This window comes from Ranitomeya imitator, chromosome 4 (genome assembly GCF_032444005.1).
Source record: "Ranitomeya imitator isolate aRanImi1 chromosome 4, aRanImi1.pri, whole genome shotgun sequence".
NCBI lineage: Eukaryota > Metazoa > Chordata > Amphibia > Anura > Dendrobatidae > Ranitomeya > Ranitomeya imitator.
This window is the reverse complement of record NC_091285.1, coordinates 15,354,313-15,374,563: the sequence shown is the minus strand read 5'-3', so window position 1 is coordinate 15,374,563 and position 20,251 is coordinate 15,354,313. Positions and strand designations below refer to the sequence as shown.

Here is a 20,251-nt window from a genome sequence, read left to right as displayed (position 1 = left end):
GTATAGGATGACTCAGCAAGTCACTGTAAAATTCCATTAATCCGAAACCCCCCAATAAGCAGGATTATCAATCTGTACCTTTATAAGGAGTTGCCTAAATAGCGATTTTCAAGATTCAGAATTTCTCCCCTCGCCGCAGAATGCAGACTACTGCACGATAGTAGTCTGTAACCAGGGCGACACATTTGGTCTGCATCAGAGCTGTATACAGAAAATGCTAGATTGTTTTTTTACAGCAGCTCTGAAGCACAAACTGCAGTTATGAAAAAAAGTGAAATTCTCCGCAGTTTAGGGGAAGAAGTTACATGTTTTCCTGAACATTCCGTGCTTTGGATTAGCATTGGAAACTTGGCAATCACACTGCAAACATCCTGGGGCCGTCCTTCCCGAGAATGGTGGAGGTGGGAGTGGAGATAATGGGAGGAGACAATGATATTTAGAAGAACCGTCAAAACTATCTGCAGATTTCTGATTAGAGAGGTTAAACGCCACCGTGTGCACCGACCGCTGACTCCACCTTTCGTCATCATGGCCGTGGAGCCCTACGTCCTTCTCAATGATGGTCACAGAATCCCTGTAGTTGGATTTGGGACATACGCCCCCGAAAAGGTGAGTGGGGGCAACGCGTCATTTACTTAAATATTTCCCAAACTAGTCGGCTACTGTTATAGTGGGGCAGGGCCTGGCTATTAGGTTCTATTAGGTAGATCTTAGGACGTCTGTGTCTTACACCCCAGGTTCTGCTCTTATCACAGCTCATTGTATCCTAAATATGGGGACTTCCATCTGAGATCTCTGGTACTGCCCTATGTCAGAGAAAGGAGGCCCCCTAATCCCCATTTGGCACTAGAGAATGATGAGGTTGTAGTCCAACCTAAACCCATGGTAAAAATACCACTTGACTTAACGTTTCTTGCATATTTTGTATTGAGCCCTTAAACTGAGCACTCTCACGTCTTCAGTATCCGAAAAGCTTGTCTGAAGAAGCTACAAGATTGGCCATTGAAGCCGGGTACCGCCACATTGACGGCGCCTACTTGTACGGCAATGAGGAAGAAGTTGGCCGAGCCATTAAGGATAAGATCGCAGACGGGACCATAAAAAGAGAAGATTTGTTCCAAACTGGAAAAGTAAGACATTAAAAAAATCAGGTACAACCTCATCAGATACATGATAAGATCCTGTCTGCAGCCACCACTAGGGGGAGCTACTTGTATACAGAGATACATGATAAGATCCTGTCTGCAGTCACCACTAGGGGGAGCTCCCTATATACAAAGATACATGATAAGATCCTGTCTGCAGTCACCACTAGGGGGAGCTCCCTGTATACAGAGATACATAAGATCTTGTCTGCATCCACCACTAGGGGGAGACCCCTATATACAAAGATACATGATAAGATCCTGTCTGCAGCCACCACTAGGGGGAGCTCCCTGTATACAGACATACATGATAAGATCCTGTCTGCAGCCACCACTAGGGGGAGCTCCCTGTATACAGAGATACGTGATAAGATCCTGTCTGCAGTCACCACTAGGGGGAGCTCCCTGTATACAGAGATACATGATAAGATCCTGTCTGCAGTCACCACTAGGGGGAGCTCCCTGTATACAGAGATACATGATAAGATCCTGTCTGCAGCCACCACTAGGGGGAGATCTCTGTATACAGAGATACGTGATAAGGTCCTGTCTGCAGCCACCACTAGGGGGAGCTCCCTGTATACAGAGATACATGATAAGATCCTGTCTGCAGCCACCACTAGGAGGAGCTCCCTGTATACAGAGATACATGATAAGATCCTGTCTGCAGCCACCACTAGGGGGAGCTCCCTGTATACAGAGATACGTGATAAGGTCCTGTCTGCAGCCACCACTAGGGGGAGCTCCCTGTATACAGAGATACATGATAAGATCCTGTCTGCAGCCACCACTAGGGGGAGCTCCCTGTATACAGAGATACGTGATAAGGTCCTGTCTGCAGCCACCACTAGGGGGAGCTCCCTGTATAAAGAGATACATGATAAGATCCTGTCTGCAGCCACCACTAGGGGGAGCTCCCTGTATACAGAGATACGTGATAAGATCCTGTCTGCAGTCACCACTAGGGGGAGCTCCCTGTATACAGAGATACATAAGATCTTGTCTGCATCCACCACTAGGGGGAGCCCCCTATATACAAAGATACATGATAAGATCCTGTCTGCAGCCACCACTAGGGGGAGCTCCCTGTATACAGAGATACATGATAAGATCGTGTCTGCAGCCACCACTAGGAGGAGCTCCCTGTATACAGAGATACATGATAAGATCCTGTCTGCAGCTACCACTAGGGGGAGCTCCCTGTATACAGAGATACATGATAGGATCCTGTCTGCAGCCACCACTAGGGGGAGCTCCCTGTATACAGAGATACATGATAAGATCCTGTCTGCAGCCACCACTAGGGGGAGCTCCCTGTATACAGAGATACATGATAAGATCCTGTCTGCAGCCACCACTAGGGGGAGCTCCCTGTATACAGAGATACATGATAAGATCTTGTCTGCATCCACCACTAGGGGGAGCCCCCTATATACAAAGATACATGATAATATCCTGTCTGCAGCCACCACTAGGGGGAGCTCCCTGTATACAGAGATACATGATAAGATCCTGTCTGCAGCCACCAGTAGGAGGAGCTCCCTGTATACAGAGATATATGATAAGATCCTGTCTGCAGCCACCACTAGGGGGAGCTCCCTGTATACAGAGATACATGATAAGATCCTGTCTGCAGTCACCACTAGGGGGAGCTCCCTGTATACAGAGATACATTATAAGATCCTGTCTGCAGCCACCACTAGGGGAGCTCCCTGTATACAGTGATACATGATAGGATCCTGTCTGCAGCCACCACTAGGGGGAGCTCCCTGTATACAGAGATACATGATAAGATCCTGTCTGCAGTCACCACTAGGGGAGCTCCCTGCATAGAGATACATGATAAGATCCTGTCTGCAGCCACCACTAGGGGGAGCTCCCTGTATACAGAGATACATGACAAGATCCTGTCTGCAGCCACCACTAGGGGGAGCTCCCTGTATACAGAGATACATGATAAGATCCCGTCTGCAGTCTCCACTAGGGGGAGCCCCCTATATACAAAGATACATGATAATATCCTGTCTGCAGCCACCACTAGGGGGAGCTCCCTGTATACAGAGATACATGATAAGATCCTGTCTGCAGCCACCACTAGGGGGAGCTCCCTGTATACAGAGATACATGATAAGATCGTGTCTGCAGCCACCACTAGGAGGAGCTCCCTGTATACAGAGATACATGATAAGATCCTGTCTGCAGTCACCACTAGGGGGAGCTCCCTGTATACAGAGATACATGATAAGATCTTGTCTGCATCCACCACTAGGGGGAGCCCCCTATATACAAAGATACATGATAATATCCTGTCTGCAGCCACCACTAGGGGGAGCTCCCTGTATACAGAGATACATGATAAGATCCTGTCTGCAGCCACCAGTAGGAGGAGCTCCCTGTATACAGAGATACATGATAAGATCCTGTCTGCAGCCACCACTAGGGGGAGCTCCCTGTATACAGAGATACATGATAAGATCCTGTCTGCAGTCACCACTAGGGGGAGCTCCCTGTATACAGAGATACATTATAAGATCCTGTCTGCAGCCACCACTAGGGGAGCTCCCTGTATACAGAGATACATGATAGGATCCTGTCTGCAGCCACCACTAGGGGGAGCTCCCTGTATACAGAGATACATGATAAGATCCTGTCTGCAGCCACCACTAGGGGGAGCTCCCTGTATACAGAGATACATGATAAGATCCTGTCTGCAGCCACCACTAGGGGGAGCTCCCTGTATACAGAGATACATGATAAGATCCTGTCTGCAGTCACCACTAGGGGGAGCTCCCTGTATACAGAGATACATTATAAGATCCTGTCTGCAGCCACCACTAGGGGAGCTCCCTGTATACAGAGATACATGATAGGATCCTGTCTGCAGCCACCACTAGGGGGAGCTCCCTGTATACAGAGATACATGATAAGATCCTGTCTGCAGTCACCACTAGGGGGAGCTCCCTGCATAGAGATACATGATAAGATCCTGTCTGCAGCCACCACTAGGGGGAGCTCCCTGTATACAGAGATACATGATAAGATCCTGTCTGCAGCCACCACTAGGGGGAGCTCCCTGTATACAGAGATACATGATAAGATCCCGTCTGCAGTCTCCACTAGGGGGAGCTCCCTGCATAGAGATACATTATAAGATCCTGTCTGCAGCCACCACTAGGGGGAGCTCCCTGTATACAGATATACATGATAAGATCCTGTCTGCAGCCACCACTAGGGGCAGCTCCCTGTATACAGAGATACATAAGATCCTGTCTGCAGCCACCACTAGGGGGAGCTCCCTGTATACAGAGATACATGATAAGATCCTGTCTGCAGCCACCACTAGGGGGAGCTCCCTGTATACAGAGAAACATGATAAGGTCCTGTCTGCAGCCACCACTAGGGGGCGCTCCCTGTATACAGAGGAACATGATAAGGTCCTGTCTGCAGTCACCACTAGGGGGAGCTCCCTGTATACAGAGATACATGATAAGATCCTGTCTGCAGCCACCACTAGGGGGAGCTCCCTGTAATCAGAGATATATGATAAGATCCTGTCTGCAGCCACCACTAGGGGGAGCTCCCTATATACAGAGATACATGATAAGATTCTGTCTGCAGCCACTACTAGGGGGAGCTCCCTGTATACAGAGATACATGATAAGATCCTGTCTGCAGCTACCACTAGGGGGAGCTCCCTGTACACAGAGATACATGATAATAATAATAATAATAATAATAATTTTTATTTATATAGCGCCAACATATTCCGCAGCGCTTTACAAATTATAGAGGGGACTTGTACATACAATAGACATTACAGCATAACAGAAATACAGTTCAAAACAGATACCAAGAGGAGTGAGGGCCCTGCTCGTAAGCTTACAAACTATGAGGAAAAGGGGAGACACGAGAGGTGGATGGTAACAATTGCTATAGTTATTCAGACCAGCCATAGTGTAAGGCTTGGGTGTTCATGTAAAGCTGCATGAACCAGTTAATTAATTTTTTTTTTTTTTTTAATATAGGCCACACAGGGATCGTTAGGTTAATGCATTGAGGCGGTAGGCCAGTCTGAACAAATGAGTTTTTAGGGCACGCTTAAAACTGTGGGGATTGGGGATTAATCGTATTATCCTAGGTAGTGCATTCCAAAGAATCGGCGCAGCACGTGTAAAGTCTTGGAGACGGGAGTGGGAGGTTCTGATTATTGAGGATGCTAACCTGAGGTCATCAGCGGAGCGGAGGGCACGGGTAGGGTGGTAGACTGAGACCAGAGAGGAGATGTAGGGTGGTGCTGAGCCATGGAGTGCTTTGTGGATGAGGGTAGTAGTTTTGTACTGGATTCTTGAGTGGATGGGTAACCAGTGTAATGACTGGCACAAGGTAGAGGCATCGGTGTAACGGTTGGTGAGGAATATGATCCTGGCAGCAGCATTCAGGACAGATTGGAGCGGGGAGAGTTTGGTAAGAGGGAGGCCGATTAGTAGAGAGTTACAATAGTCCAGACGAGAATGAATAAGTGAAACAGTAAGAGTTTTTGCAGAGTCGAAAGTAAGAAAAGGGCGAATTCTAGAAATGTTTTTGAGATGCAGGTAAGAAGAGCGAGCCAGTGATCGGATGTGGGGGGTGAATGAAAGGTCAGAATCAAGGATGACCCCAAGGCAGCGGGCATGTTGCTTTGGAGTAATGGTGGAACCGCATACGGAGATGGCAATGTCAGGCAAAGGTAGGTTAGTAGAGGGAGAAAACACGAGGAGTTCAGTTTTTGACAGGTTTAGTTTCAGATAGAGGGAGGACATGATGCTAGAGACAGCGGTAAGACAATCACTGGTGTTTTCTAATAAGGCAGGCGTGAGATCAGGAGAAGAAGTGTATAGTTGGGTGTCGTCAGCATAGAGATGGTACTGGAAGCCAAATCTACTGATTGTTTGTCCAATAGGGGCAGTATACAAAGAGAAGAGGAGGGGGCCTAGGACTGATCCTTGAGGAACCCCAACAGTAAGGGGAAGGTGAGAGGAGGAGGAACCAGCGAAACATACAGTGAAGGATCGGTCAGAGAGATAGGAGGAGAACCAGGAGAGAACGGTGTCCTTGAGGCCGATGGAGCGGAGCATAGTGAGGAGGAGCTGATGATCCACAGTATCAAATGCTGCAGAGAGATCCAAGAGAATTAGCATGGAGTAGTGACCATTAGATTTAGCTGTTAGTAGGTCATTAGAGACTTTAGTGAGGGCAGTTTCAGTAGAGTGTAAAGAGCGGAAACCAGATTGAAGAGGGTCGAGAAGAGAGTTATCTGAGAGATAGCGGGTAAGACGGGAGTGGACCAGGCGTTCGAGGAGTTTAGAGATGAAGGGAAGATTAGAGACAGGTCTATAATTAGCGGCACAGTTTTGGTCGAGGGATGGTTTTTTAAGTAATGGATGTATGATGGCATGCTTAAATGAGGAGGGAAAAATACCGGAAGTGAGGGAAAGGTTGAATATTTTTGTTAGGTGAGAGGTGACAGCCGGGGAAAGGGACTGGAGGAAATGTGACGGAATGGGGTCACTGGTGCAAGTGGTCGGGCGAGAAGATGCAAGGAGCCTGCTTACTTCTTCTTCTGTAACTGGTTCAAAGTCAGAGAGTGAACTAGATGCAGTGGGGGAGGGAGGACAGTGCATGGTATGAAGAGATTGGGAGATGATTTCCTGTCGAATATGGTCAATTTTTTCTTTGAAGTAATTGGCCAGATCGTCAGCACGGAGATCCGTGGTTGGGGCCTGCGCTCTTGGGTTGAGTAGGGACTGGAACGTGTCAAAGAGACGTTTAGGGTTATTGGACAGGGAGGTGATGAGGGTGTTGAAGTAGGTTTGTTTGGAGAGGTGAAGGGCAGAATTGTATGTCTTTAGCATGAACTTATAATGGATGAAATCTTCGGGTAGATTAGATTTTCTCCACAGACGTTCTGCGCACCTGGAGCACCGCTGCAGGAAACGTGTTTGCAGCGTGTGCCACGGTTGTTGCCGTCTGTGCCGAGTTGTTTTATGTATAGGAGGAGCAGCTTCATCCAGGGCACTTTGCAGGGTTTCATTGTAATGCTTCAGAGCAGAATCAGGACATGAGATGGAGGAGATTGGGGCCAATGAGGACTGCAAGTTCTTCATAAGTTCCTGGGTGTTAATGGCCTGTATGTTTCTATAAGTGTGGAAAGTGGGGGTGACCTGAGCGGGATGGCAGTTCTTGATAGAGAATGAAAGAAGGTGGTGGTCAGAGAGTGGGAGAGGGGAGTTTGTGAAATCATCCACTGAGCAAAGCCGGGAGAAGACCAAGTCAAGGGAGTTTCCATCTTCATGTGTTGGCGAGTTAGTATGCTGCGAGAGGCCGAAAGAGGAGGTTAGAGCCAAAAGGTGAGAAGCAGATTGGGAGAGGGGAGAGGCAATAGGGATGTTGAAATCACCCATGATAAGGGTGGGGGTGTCACAGGAAAGAAAGTGTGGAAGCCAGGTGGCAAAGTGATCCAGGAACTGATGAGAGGGGCCGGGAGGACGATACACCACCACCACTCGCATGGAGAAGGGGACGTAGAGTCTGACCACATGGACCTCAAAGGAAGGGAAGACAAGTGAGGGTACTTGGGGGATAACTTGGAAAGTACATTTTGGTGAAAGGAGCAGACCAACGCCTCCACCTGCTCTGTTGTCCGATCTTGGGGTATGAGAAAAGTGTAGTGCACCATATGAAAGAGCAGCAGCAGCGGTGGTGTCTGACTGCTGGATCCAGGTTTCAGTAAGAGCTAGGAGATTAAGAGAATTAGAAAGGAAGAAGTCATGGATGAAGGAGAGTTTATTACACACAGAGCGAGAATTCCAAAGGGCACAATTCAAAGAGACAGAAGGCATGCAGGGAATATTAATAAGGTTAGAGGGGTTTCTGGGTGTAGCAATTGGGAGGTTTGACTGGCTATAACATGGGGGGCCGGGGTTTGGAGAGATGTCTCCAGCAACTAGGAGGAGGAGGATCGAAAGAGTGAGCAGATGGTTAAGTGATTTGTGAGAGCGTCTCTTGTGTTGGATGGTGGGACTGAATGGATCTGCGCTGCTAAGCAATGTGAACAGAGCATGAGTGCTATACATAGGAGAAGATCCTGTCTGCAGCCACCACTAGGGGGAGCTCCCTGTATACAGAGATACATGATAAGATCCTGTCTGCAGCCACTAGGGGGAGCTCCCTGTATACAGAGATACATGATAAGATCCTGTCTGCAGTCACCACTAGGGGGAGCTCCCTGTGTACAGAGATACATGATAAAATTCTGTCTGCAGTCACCACTAGGGGGAGCTCACTGTATATAGTGATACATGATAAGATGGTGCGTGCAGCCACCACTAGGGGGAGCTCCATGAATATTAATTTATACGACTTCTGGGACCAATGATTACAGATATTTTGTGCTTTTTAGCTATGGAGCACTTTTCACTCTCCGGATCTGGTGCGCCCAGTCCTGGAAAAATCCCTAAAAGACCTGCAGATGGATTACCTTGATCTCTTCCTAATTCACATGCCTGTGGCGTTTAAGGTGAGTGGGCAGTTATTTTTAATATCTGTTTTTGGGAAAGCGGGTGAGGGGGGGTGTTCTGCGAGTTGTATTGATGTAGATTCCTACTATCAGGACAGCCACCACCAGGGGAGATAGATACATATGAATGTTTATCCAACCCTTTCCCTCTACTAGGTAACTGAGAAATGATTTAATTCCATAAGAGCAGCATTGTCTGGCCCTGTGTTTTGGGAGCCATTATATATGACACATTTCTGTATATAGAGGACACTTCTTGGCACTGTCTATAGAGGGCACTGTGCCGACACTGTCTGTAGAGGGCACTGTGCCGACACTGTCTGTAGAGGGCACTGTGCCGACACTGTCTGTAGAGGGCACTGTGCTGACACTGTCTGTAGAGGGCACTGTGCCATTACTGTCTGTAGAGGGCACTGTGCCGACACTGTCTGTAGAGGGCACTGTGCCGACACTGTCTGTAGAGGGCACTGTGCTGACACTGTCTGTAGAGGGCACTGTGCCGACACTGTAGAGGGCACTATGCCAATACTCTCTGTAGAGGGCACTGTGCCGACACTGTAGAGGGCACTGTGCCAACACTGTATGTAGAGGGCACTATGCTGACACTGTCTGTAGAGGGCACTGTGCCGACACTGTCTGTAGAGGGTACTGTGCCGACACTGTAGAAGGTACTGTGCCGACACTGTCTGTAGAAGGTACTGTGCCGACACTGTAGAGGGTACTGTGCCGACACTGTCTGTAGAGGGTACTGTGCTGACACTGTCTGTAGAGGGCACTGTGCCAACACTGTATGTAGAGGGCACTGTGCAGACACTGTCTGTAGAGGGCACTGTGCCGACACTGTCTGTAGAGGGCACTGTGCCGACACTGTCTGTAGAGGGCACTGTGCCGACACTGTAGAGGGCACTGTGCCGACACTGTCTGTAGAGGGCACTTTGCCGACACTGTAGAGGGTACTGTGCTGACACTGTCTGTAGAGGGCACTGTGCTGACACTGTCTGTAGAGGGCACTGTGCCGTTACTGTCTGTAGAGGGCACTGTGCCGACACTGTCTGTAGAGGACACTGTGTCGACACTGTCTGTAGAGGGCACTGTGCTGACACTGTCTGTAGAGGGCACTGTGCCGTTACTGTCTGTAGAGGGCACAGTGCCGACACTGTCTGTAGAGGGCACTGTGCCGACACTGTAGAGGGTACTCTGCTGACACTGTAGAGGGCACTGTGCCGTTACTGTCTGTAGAGGGCACTGTGCCGACTGTTATGATAAGGTAATTCAGTACCACAATGGACATAGAGGTCAGAGCACATTCAGTGACCTGACAATAACCCAAAAACATAGAACGAGCTCTGAGACGTGGGAACTTTGCTGACCGCAATCCCTAATCCTCTCCAACCACACTAGAGGCAGCCGTGGATTGTGCCTAACGCTCCCTATGCAACTCGGCACAGCCTGAGAACCTAGCTTGCCTGAAGATAGAAAATAAGCCTACCTTGCCTCAGAGAAATCCCCCAAAGGAAAAGGCAGCCCCCACATATAATGACTGTGAGTTAAGATGAAAAGACAAACGTAGAGATGAAATAGATTTAGCAAAGTGAGGCCCGACTTTCTGAACAGAGCGAGGATAGGAAAGGTAACTTTGCGGTCAACACAAAACCCTACAAAAAAAACGCAAATGGGGCAAAAAGACCCTCCGTACCGAACTAACGGCACGGAGGTACACCCTCTGCGTCCCAGAGCTTCCAGCAAGCAGGAAAAAACAAATAGACAAGCTGGACAGAAAAAAACAGCAAACAAAATAGCAAAGCGGAACTTAGCTATGCAGAGCAGCAGGCCACAGGAACGATCCAGGAGGAAACAGGTCCAATAATAGAACATTGACTGGAGGCCAGGATCAAAGCACTAGGTGGAGTTAAATAGAGCAGCACCTAACGACTTCACCACATCACCTGAGGAAGGAAACTCAGAAGCCGCAGTACCACTTTCCTCCACCAATGGAAGCTCACAGAGAGAATCAGCCGAAGTACCACTTGTGACCACAGGAGGGAGCGCTGCCACAGAATTCACAACAGTACTCCCCCCCTTGAGGAGGGGTCACCGAACCCTCACCAGAGCCCCCAGGACGACCAGGATGAGCCATATGAAAGGCACGAACAAGATCGGGAGCATGGACATCAGAGGCAAAGACCCAGGAATTATCTTCCTGAGCATAACCCTTCCACTTAACCAGATACTGGAGTTTCCGTCTCGAAACACGAGAATCCAAAATCTTCTCCACAATATACTCCAACTCCCCCTCCACCAAAACCGGGGCAGGAGGATCAACAGATGGAACCATAGGTGCCACGTATCTCCGCAACAATGACCTATGGAATACGTTATGTATGGAAAAAGAATCTGGAAGGGTCAGACGAAAAGACACAGGATTAAGAACCTCAGAAATCCTATACGGACCAATGAAACGAGGTTTAAACTTAGGAGAGGAAACCTTCATTCCTATGAAGGTTTCCTCTCCTAAGTTTAAACCTCGTTTCATTTCATGATGAGAAGATAACCAAACCAAATCCCCAACACGAAGTCGGGAACCCACACAGCGTCTGCGATTAGCGAAACGTTGAGCCTTCTTCTGGGACAAGGTCAAATTGTCCACTACATGAGTCCAAATCTGCTGCAACCTGTCCACCACAGTATCCACACCAGGACAGTCCGAAGACTCAACCTGCCCTGAAGAGAAACGAGGATGGAACCCAGAGTTGCAGAAAAACGGCGAAACCAAGGTAGCCGAGCTGGCCCGATTATTAAGGGCGAACTCAGCCAAAGGCAAAAAGGACACCCAGTCATCCTGATCAGCAGAAACAAAGCATCTCAGATATGTTTCCAAGGTCTGATTGGTTCGTTCGGTCTGGCCATTAGTCTGAGGATGGAAAGCCGAGGAAAAAGACAAGTCAATGCCCATCCTACCACAAAAGGCTCGCCAAAACCTCGAAACAAACTGGGAACCTCTGTCAGAAACGATATTCTCTGGAATGCCATGTAAACGAACCACATGCTGGAAGAACAATGGCACCAAATCAGAGGAGGAAGGTAATTTAGACAAGGGTACCAAATGGACCATCTTAGAGAAGCGATCACAGACCACCCAAATGACCGACATCTTTTGAGAGACGGGAAGATCTGAAATAAAATCCATAGAGATATGTGTCCAAGGCCTCTTCGGGACCGGCAAGGGCAAAAGCAACCCACTGGCACGAGAACAGCAGGGCTTAGCCCGAGCACAAATCCCACAGGACTGCACAAAAGTACGCACATCCCGCGACAGAGATGGCCACCAAAAGGATCTAGCCACTAACTCTCTGGTACCAAAGATTCCAGGATGACCAGCCAACACCGAACAATGAACCTCAGAGATAACTTTATTCGTGCACCTATCAGGGACAAACAGTTTCTCCGCTGGGCAACGATCAGGTTTATTAGCCTGAAATTTTTGCAGCACCCGCCGCAAATCAGGGGAGATGGCAGACACAATTACTCCCTCTTTGAGGATACCCGCCGGCCCAGACAAACCCGGAGAGTCGGGCACAAAACTCCTAGACAGAGCATCCGCCTTCACATTTTTAGAGCCCGGAAGGTACGAAATCACAAAGTCAAAACGGGCAAAAAACAGCGACCAACGAGCCTGTCTAGGATTCAGCCGCTTGGCAGACTCGAGATAAGTCAAGTTCTTATGATCAGTCAAGACCACCACGCGATGCTTAGCTCCTTCAAGCCAATGACGCCACTCCTCGAATGCCCACTTCATGGCCAGCAACTCTCGATTGCCCACATCATAATTTCGCTCAGCAGGCGAAAACTTCCTGGAAAAGAAGGCGCATGGTTTCATCACCGAGCAATCAGAACTTCTCTGCGACAAAACAGCCCCTGCTCCAATCTCAGAAGCATCAACCTCGACCTGGAACGGAAGCGAAACATCTGGTTGACACAACACAGGGGCAGAAGAAAAACGACGCTTCAACTCTTGAAAAGCTTCCACAGCAGCAGAAGACCAATTGACCACATCAGCACCCTTCTTGGTCAAATCGGTCAATGGTTTAGCAATACTAGAAAAATTGCAGATGAAGCGATGATAAAAATTAGCAAAGCCCAGGAACTTTTGCAGACTTTTAGAGATGTCGGCTGAGTCCAATCATGGATGGCTTGGACCTTAACAGGGTCCATCTCGATAGTAGAAGGGGAAAAGATGAACCCCAAAAATGAAACCTTCTGAACACCAAAGAGACACTTTGATCCCTTCACAAACACAGAATTAGCACGCAGGACCTGAAACACCGTTCTGACCTGCTTCACATGAGACTCCCAATCATCCGAGAAGATCAAAATGTCATCCAAGTACACAATCAGGAATTTATCCAGGTACTCTCGGAAGATGTCATGCATAAAGGACTGAAACACTGATGGAGCATTGGCAAGTCCGAATGGCATTACTAGATACTCAAAATGGCCCTCGGACGTATTAAATGCAGTTTTCCATTCATCGCCTCGCTTAATACGCACAAGATTATACGCACCACGAAGATCTATCTTGGTGAACCAACTAGCCCCCTTAATCCGAGCAAACAAATCAGATAGCAACGGCAAGGGGTACTGAAATTTAACCGTGATCTTATTTAGAAGGCGGTAATCTATACAAGGTCTCAGTGAACCATCCTTCTTGGCTACAAAAAAGAACCCTGCTCCTAATGGCGACGATGACGGGCGAATATGCCCCTTCTCCAAGGACTCCTTCACATAACTCCGCATAGCGGCGTGCTCAGGCACAGATAAATTAAACAGTCGACCTTTTGGGAATTTACTACCAGGAATCAAATCGATAGCACAATCACAATCCCTATGCGGAGGTAGGGTATCGGACTTGGGCTCATCAAATACATCCCGGTAATCAGACAAGAACTCTGGAACCTCAGAAGGGGTGGATGACGAAATAGTCAGAAATGGGACATCACCATGTACCCCCTGACAACCCCAGCTGGACACAGACATGGATTTCCAATCTAATACTGGATTATGGACTTGTAGCCATGGCAACCCCAACACGACCACATCATGCAGATTATGCAACACCAGAAAGCGAATACCCTCCTGATGTGCAGGAGCCATGCACATGGTCAGCTGGGTCCAGTACTGAGGCTTATTCTTGGCCAAAGGCGTAGCATCAATTCCTCTCAATGGAATAGGACACTGCAAGGGCTCCAAGAAAAACCCACAACGCCTAGCAAACTCCAAGTCCATCAAATTCAGGGCAGCGCCTGAATCCACAAATGCCATGACAGAATACGATGACAAAGAGCAGATCAAGGTAACGGACAGAAGAAATTTTGACTGTACCGTACCAATGGTGGCAGACCTAGCGAACCGCTTAGTGCGCTTAGGACAATCAGAGATAGCATGAGTGGAATCACCACAGTAGAAACACAGCCCATTCAGACGTCTGTGTTCTTGCCGTTCAACTCTGGTCAAAGTCCTATCGCACTGCATAGACTCAGGTTTAAGCTCAGGTAATACCGCCAAATGATGCACAGATTTACGCTCGCGCAAGCGTCGACCGATCTGAATGGCCAAAGACATAGACTCATTCAGACCAGCAGGCATAGGAAATCCCACCATGACATCCTTAAGGGCTTCAGAGAGACCTTTTCTGAAAATAGCTGCGAGCGCACCTTCATTCCATTGAGTGAGTACGGACCACTTTCTAAATTTCTGACAATATACCTCTATCTCATCCTGACCCTGACACAGAGCCAGCAAATTTTTCTCTGCCTGATCCACTGAATTAGGTTCATCGTACAGCAATCCGAGCGCCAGGAAAAACGCATCGATATTACTTAATGAAGGATCTCCTGACGCAAGAGAAAATGCCCAGTCCTGAGGGTCGCCATGCAAAAAAGAAATGACGATCCTAACCTGTTGAACTGGGTCACCAGAGGAGCGAGGTTTCAAAGCCAGAAATAGTTTACAATTATTTTTGAAACTCAGAAATTTAGTTCTATCTCCAAAAAACAAATCAGGAATCGGAATTCTCGGGTCTAACATAGAATTCTGAACCACAAAGTCTTGAATATTTTGTACTCTTGCCGTGAGCTGATCCACACATGAAGACAGACCTTTAATGTCCATCGCTACACCTGTGTCCTGAACCACCCAAATGTCTAGGGGAAAAAAAGGCAAAACACAGTGCAGAGAGAAAAAAATAGTCTCAGAACTTCTTTTTTCCCTCTATTGAGAATCATTAGTACTTTGGGCCTCCAGTACTGTTATGATAAGGTAATTCAGTACCACAATGGACATAGAGGTCAGAGCACATTCAGTGACCTGACAATAACCCAAAAACATAGAACGAGCTCTGAGACGTGGGAAATTTGCTGACCGCAATCCCTAATCCTCTCCAACCACACTAGAGGCAGCCGTGGATTGCGCCTAACGCTCCCTATGCAACTCGGCACAGCCTGAGAAACTAGCTAGCCTGAAGATAGAAAATAAGCCTACCTTGCCTCAGAGAAATCCCCCAAAGGAAAAGGCAGCCCCCACATATAATTACTGTGAGTTAAGATGAAAAGACAAAGGTAGAGATGAAATAGATTTAGCAAAGTGAGGCCCGACTTTCTGAACAGAGCGAGGATAGGAAAACCCTACAAAAACCACGCAAAGGGGGCAAAAAGACCCTCCGTACCGAACTAACGGCACGGAGGTACACCCTCTGCGTCCCAGAGCTTCCAGCAAGCAGGAAAAAACAAATAGACAAGCTGGACAGAAAAAAACAGCAAACAAAATAGCAAAGCGGAACTTAGCTATGCAGAGCAGCAGGCCACAGGAACGATCCAGGAGGAAACAGGTCCAATACTAGAACATTGACTGGAGGCCAGGATCAAAGCACTAGGTGGAGTTAAATAGAGCAGCACCTAACGACTTCACCACATCACCTGAGGAAGGAAACTCAGAAGCCGCAGTACCACTTTCCTCCACCAACGGAAGCTCACAGAGAGAATCAGCCGAAGTACCACTTGTGACCACAGGAGGGAGCTCTGCCACAGAATTCACAACAGCCGACACTGTCTGTAGAGGGCACTGTGCCGACACGGTCTGTAGAGGGCACTGTGCCGACACTGACTGTAGAGGGCACTGTGCCAACACTGTAGAGGGCACTGTGCCGACACTGTCTGTAGAGGACACTGTGCCGACACTGTCTGTAGAGGGCACTGTGTTGACACTGTCTGTAGAGGGCACTGTGCCGACACTGTAGAGGGCACTGTGCCAATACTCTCTGTAGAGGGCACTGTGCGGACACTGTAGAGGGCACTGTGCCGACACTGTATGTAGAGGGCACTGTGCTGATACTGTCTGTACAGGGCACTGTGCCAATACTGTCTGTAGAGGGCACTGTGCCAACACTGTAGAGGGCACTGTGCCAATACTGTCTGTTCTGGACACTTTTCTTGCACTGTACCTATCTCCGCTTTCTCGGCACTGTATATATAGGGCTCTTTCCTGGCGCTGTGTATAGAGGGCACTTGCCTGGTGCTGTATATAGAGGGCGCTGTCCTGGCACTGTATATAGGGGCACTTTCCTAACACTGTATATAGGGGCACTTTCCGGGCACTGTATATAGAGGGCACTTTTCTGCCACCGTGACCCTGATATTTGTCTTTTTCAGACTGGAGAAGAAATGATCCCTGTGGATGAGAACGGAAAATATCTGTTTAGCCACACGGACCTGCGAGACATCTGGGAGGTGAGGGACGTCATCTGTTACATCACGTGATATTACAGTCTGGCACGTTATATACTATTACATTATATCGCAATGTCGCGAGTAGCCTCCATTTCCTAAAAAACACCACAAAAACCCCAACATGACTGTGGCGAGGTGTGAACGAGCCCTTACTGTCTGCACCTCTGACCCCGCAGGCCATGGAGCGGTGTAAGGACGCCGGGCTGGTGAAATCCATCGGAGTGTCCAACTTCAACCGCCGGCAGCTGGAGATGATCCTGAATAAGCCGGGACTGAAGCACAAGCCCGTCTGCAATCAGGTAAGGTCCGCTGACCGTCGTCCTGCCGTTGAGTTCATGAACCAGGGGGCCCAGGATGAGCAGTCTCTGTCCCGTTTAGGTAGAGTGCCACCTATTTCTGAACCAAAGCAAAATGCTGGAGTTCTGCAAGTCGCGGGACATCGCGCTGGTGGCGTACAGTGTGCTGGGGTCCAGCCGGGACGAAACCTGGGGGTGAGTACTGATCCTGGTGGGACAGAGAACGATTGTATAGAAACCCTATAATTTGTGGCCCTGTCTGCAGGATCGGTGCGGGCGCCCCTGTACTCCTGGAGGACCCGGTGCTGAATACTATAGCCCATAAGCTGGGTCGTACCCCTGCCCAGGTAGCCATGCGGTACCTGCTGCAGAGGGGGATCGTTGTCCTGGCCAAAAGCTTCACCCCGGCGAGGATCAAACAGAATTTACAGGTATTAGGATCAGGGCCATTGGTGAACCCAATCATTACCCCCTTATTTTACCACTGCTGCCCATGGACCTCTGCGCAGGCGCTGAAGCATTGGACACATGCATTCTGGTGATGCCCAGCAGGGGGCGACAATGAGTCGTGGTGTAAGTTTGGGGATCAGTGAGAGTCGTTGTTCCTCCTCCTTTCTGGGACTCGTCTCTTTTATTCCCAGGTTCTAGATTTCCAGCTTTCCGAAGAAGACATGACCGTTCTCCACGGGCAGAATAAGAATCTTCGTTATGACCGCATGGAAATGTGAGTATCCGGTGCCCGATACCATGGAAGATGAGACTGCCCTACGTGCGAAACAAATGTCCGAGACAGAGGGTGGCATCCGTACGGGTCATGTCAGGGGCAAGCAGAGGCCTCTGGATAAAGCATTGTGGGAAATTAGCCAAGAAATATACTGATATATAATGAGAACATAAATAATGTCTCAATAATATCGCCATATAGTGCCCTAATAATACTGCCAGGTATGCATCAGTAATATCACCATATAGTGCCCTAATACTGCCAGGTATGCATCAGTAATATCACCATATAGTGCCCTAATAATACTGCCAGGTATGCATCAGTAATATGGCCATATAGTGCCCTAATAATACTGCCAGGAATGCATCAGTAATATGGCCATATAGTGCCCTAATAATACTGCCAGGTATGCATCAGTAATATGGCCATATAGTGCCCTAATAATACTGCCAGGAATGCATCAGTAATATGGCCATACAGTGCCCTAATAATACCGCCAGGAATGCATCAGTAATATCACCATATAGTGCCCTAATAATACTGTCAGAACTGCATCAGTAATATGGCCATATAGTGCCCAAATAATAGTGCCAGGTATGCATCAGTAAAATGGCCATACAGTGCCCTAATAATACTGCCAGGTATGCATCAGTAATATGGCCATACAGTGCCGTAATAATAGTGCCAGGTATGCATCAGTAATATGGCCATATAGTGCCCTAATAATACCGCCAGGAATGCATCAGTAATATGGCCATACAGTGCCCTAATAATACTGCCAGGTATGCATCAGTAGTATGGCCATATAGTGCCCTAATAGTACTGCCAGGTATGCATCAGTAGTATGGCCATATAGTGCCCTAATAGTACTGCCAGGACTGCATCAGTAATATGGCCATACAGTGCCCTAATAATACTGCCAGGTATGCATCAGTAATATGGCCATATAGTGCCCCAATACCGCCAGGAATGCATCAGTAATATGGCTATACAGTGCCCTAATAATACTGCCAGGTATGCATCAGTAATATGGCCATATAGTGCCCTAATAATACTGCCAGGTATGCATCAGTAATATGGCCATATAGTGCCCTAATAATACTGCCAGGTATGCATCAGTAATATGGCCATATAGTGCCCTAATAATACTGCCAGGTATGCATCAGTAATATGGCCATACAGTGCCCTAATAATACTGCCAGGTATGCATCAGTAATATGGCCATACAGTGCCCTAATAATACCGCCAGGAATGCATCAGTAATATCACCATATAGTGCCCTAATAATACTGCCAGGTATGCATCAGTAATATGGCCATATAGTGCCCTAATAATGCCGCCAGGAATGCATCAGTAATATGGCCATATAGTGCCCTAATACCGCCAGGAATGCATCAGTAATATGGCCATATAGTGCTCTAATAATACTGCCAGGAATGCCTCAGTAATATTGCCAAATAGTGACCTAATATTAGTGATATGTAGTGTCATAATATTGCCATATAGTGTCCTAATAATGTCACCAAAAGTGTCCTAATAATATTGCCAAATTTCTCCCTAATATCGTTAAATGGTGGTCTAATATTGTCAGATAGTGAGCTAATAATATGTTCATACAATGCCCTAATAAGATCACTATATATTGCTATAATAATGTGGCTATATAGTGCCCTAATACTTTCGCATTATAGTACTGTACTAATATAATCAAATACTACCCTAATAATATCACCATATAGTACCTTAATAATATCGCAAAACAGTGCTCTAATAGTATCCTCAAATAGTTCCCTTATAATATCGCCATATAGTACCCTAATAATATTGCTGTACTTTGCCCTAATAATGCTGCTCTAATAACATCCCATATATCGCTCTAATAATATCGCCATATCATGCCCTAGTAATGCCTCTATATAGTGCTCTAATACTATCCTATATAACACTCCAATAATATCGCCATACAGTGCTATAATAATGTCACTGTTCTGTGAACTAAATCCATATGAACTTTTACTTTTTGCATTTCTTCGTAGGTGTGAGGACCATCCGGAATATCCCTACCATGACGAATATTAACATGACGAATAAAATCTATTTTTTGTGGTTTGGTTCCTGTTACCATTCTTTTTTTAAAGGGCAACTCTGCCTACAATCCTGGTTATACAGAAATTTCTGTGCACCTCCTGCCACCACCACTAGGGGGAGCTCCCTGTTTACCTAGTCACACGGATCCTATGGATGCAAAAGAGTCATATGACCTCACTGGCTCTGCTGATTGGCTGAGAGGACTCACAGAGGGGAGGGGCACTAGGTCACCAGCATTGATCCACCCCCGAGGTGCAATACCTGGGACATGTTTCATTTTACCCCCTTTTTTCATTTTTTTTTTTTTCAATTTTCTTTGGCTTTTCAGCATCCACAACTTTTTATATTTTTTCCACTGATGTGGCTGTATGAGGCTTTGATTTATGTAGCATATGGATTATTTTGGGGGGTGGGTTTTTCCTTGTTCTCATTGGCATGTGCACATTGTAGATTCAGGCTGAAGGCGGCAAAACAGAGGAACGAATAAATCAACCCAGAATATGTAATACACCGCGCCTGAGAGATCCCATCACAGGAGGATGTGTTCCCCTATAACTAAGGCCCCATATGAATGGTCCAGTTACAGTGGAAAAAAAATCAGCAATAGAGTAAAAAAATACATTTTTCATCAGAGATCTTTTTTTTAATTTCTTCTGTGAGAA

General features: G+C 47.5%; 1 protein-coding gene across 2 annotated transcripts; it reads left to right on the top strand.

Annotated features, from left to right (window-relative positions):
* The first annotated feature begins 279 nt into the window (after nt 1–279).
* Nucleotides 280–19,607, top strand: LOC138675152 (aldo-keto reductase family 1 member C3-like). 2 transcript variants are annotated; one of them, XM_069763160.1, is made up of 9 exons: nt 280–609; nt 963–1,130; nt 8,584–8,700; nt 16,404–16,481; nt 16,658–16,780; nt 16,860–16,972; nt 17,043–17,208; nt 17,419–17,501; nt 19,538–19,607. In XM_069763160.1, the coding sequence occupies exons 1-9, from the start codon at nt 430–432 to the stop codon at nt 19,578–19,580; spliced, it is 1,071 nt and encodes a 356-aa protein (XP_069619261.1). In that variant the 5' UTR covers nt 280–429; the 3' UTR covers nt 19,581–19,607. The 2 variants fall into 2 exon arrangements, with proteins under 2 accessions (XP_069619261.1, XP_069619262.1); XM_069763161.1 differs by lacking the exon at nt 963–1,130 and having other exon boundaries at nt 425–609.
* The last annotated feature ends 644 nt before the right edge of the window (nt 19,608–20,251 follow it).

What these genes read in the sequence shown, in the direction of transcription:
- LOC138675152 (XM_069763160.1), top strand. Translation starts at nt 430, where the DNA reads ATGATATTTAGAAGAACCGTCAAAACTATCTGCAGATTTCTGATTAGA. An exon ending in ATTTGTTCCAAACTGGAAAA is followed by an intron (nt 1,131 to 8,583) that starts GTAAGACATTAA and finishes TGTGCTTTTTAG; the next exon opens with CTATGGAGCACTTTTCACTC. An exon ending in ACAAGCCCGTCTGCAATCAG is followed by an intron (nt 16,781 to 16,859) that starts GTAAGGTCCGCT and finishes TGTCCCGTTTAG; the next exon opens with GTAGAGTGCCACCTATTTCT.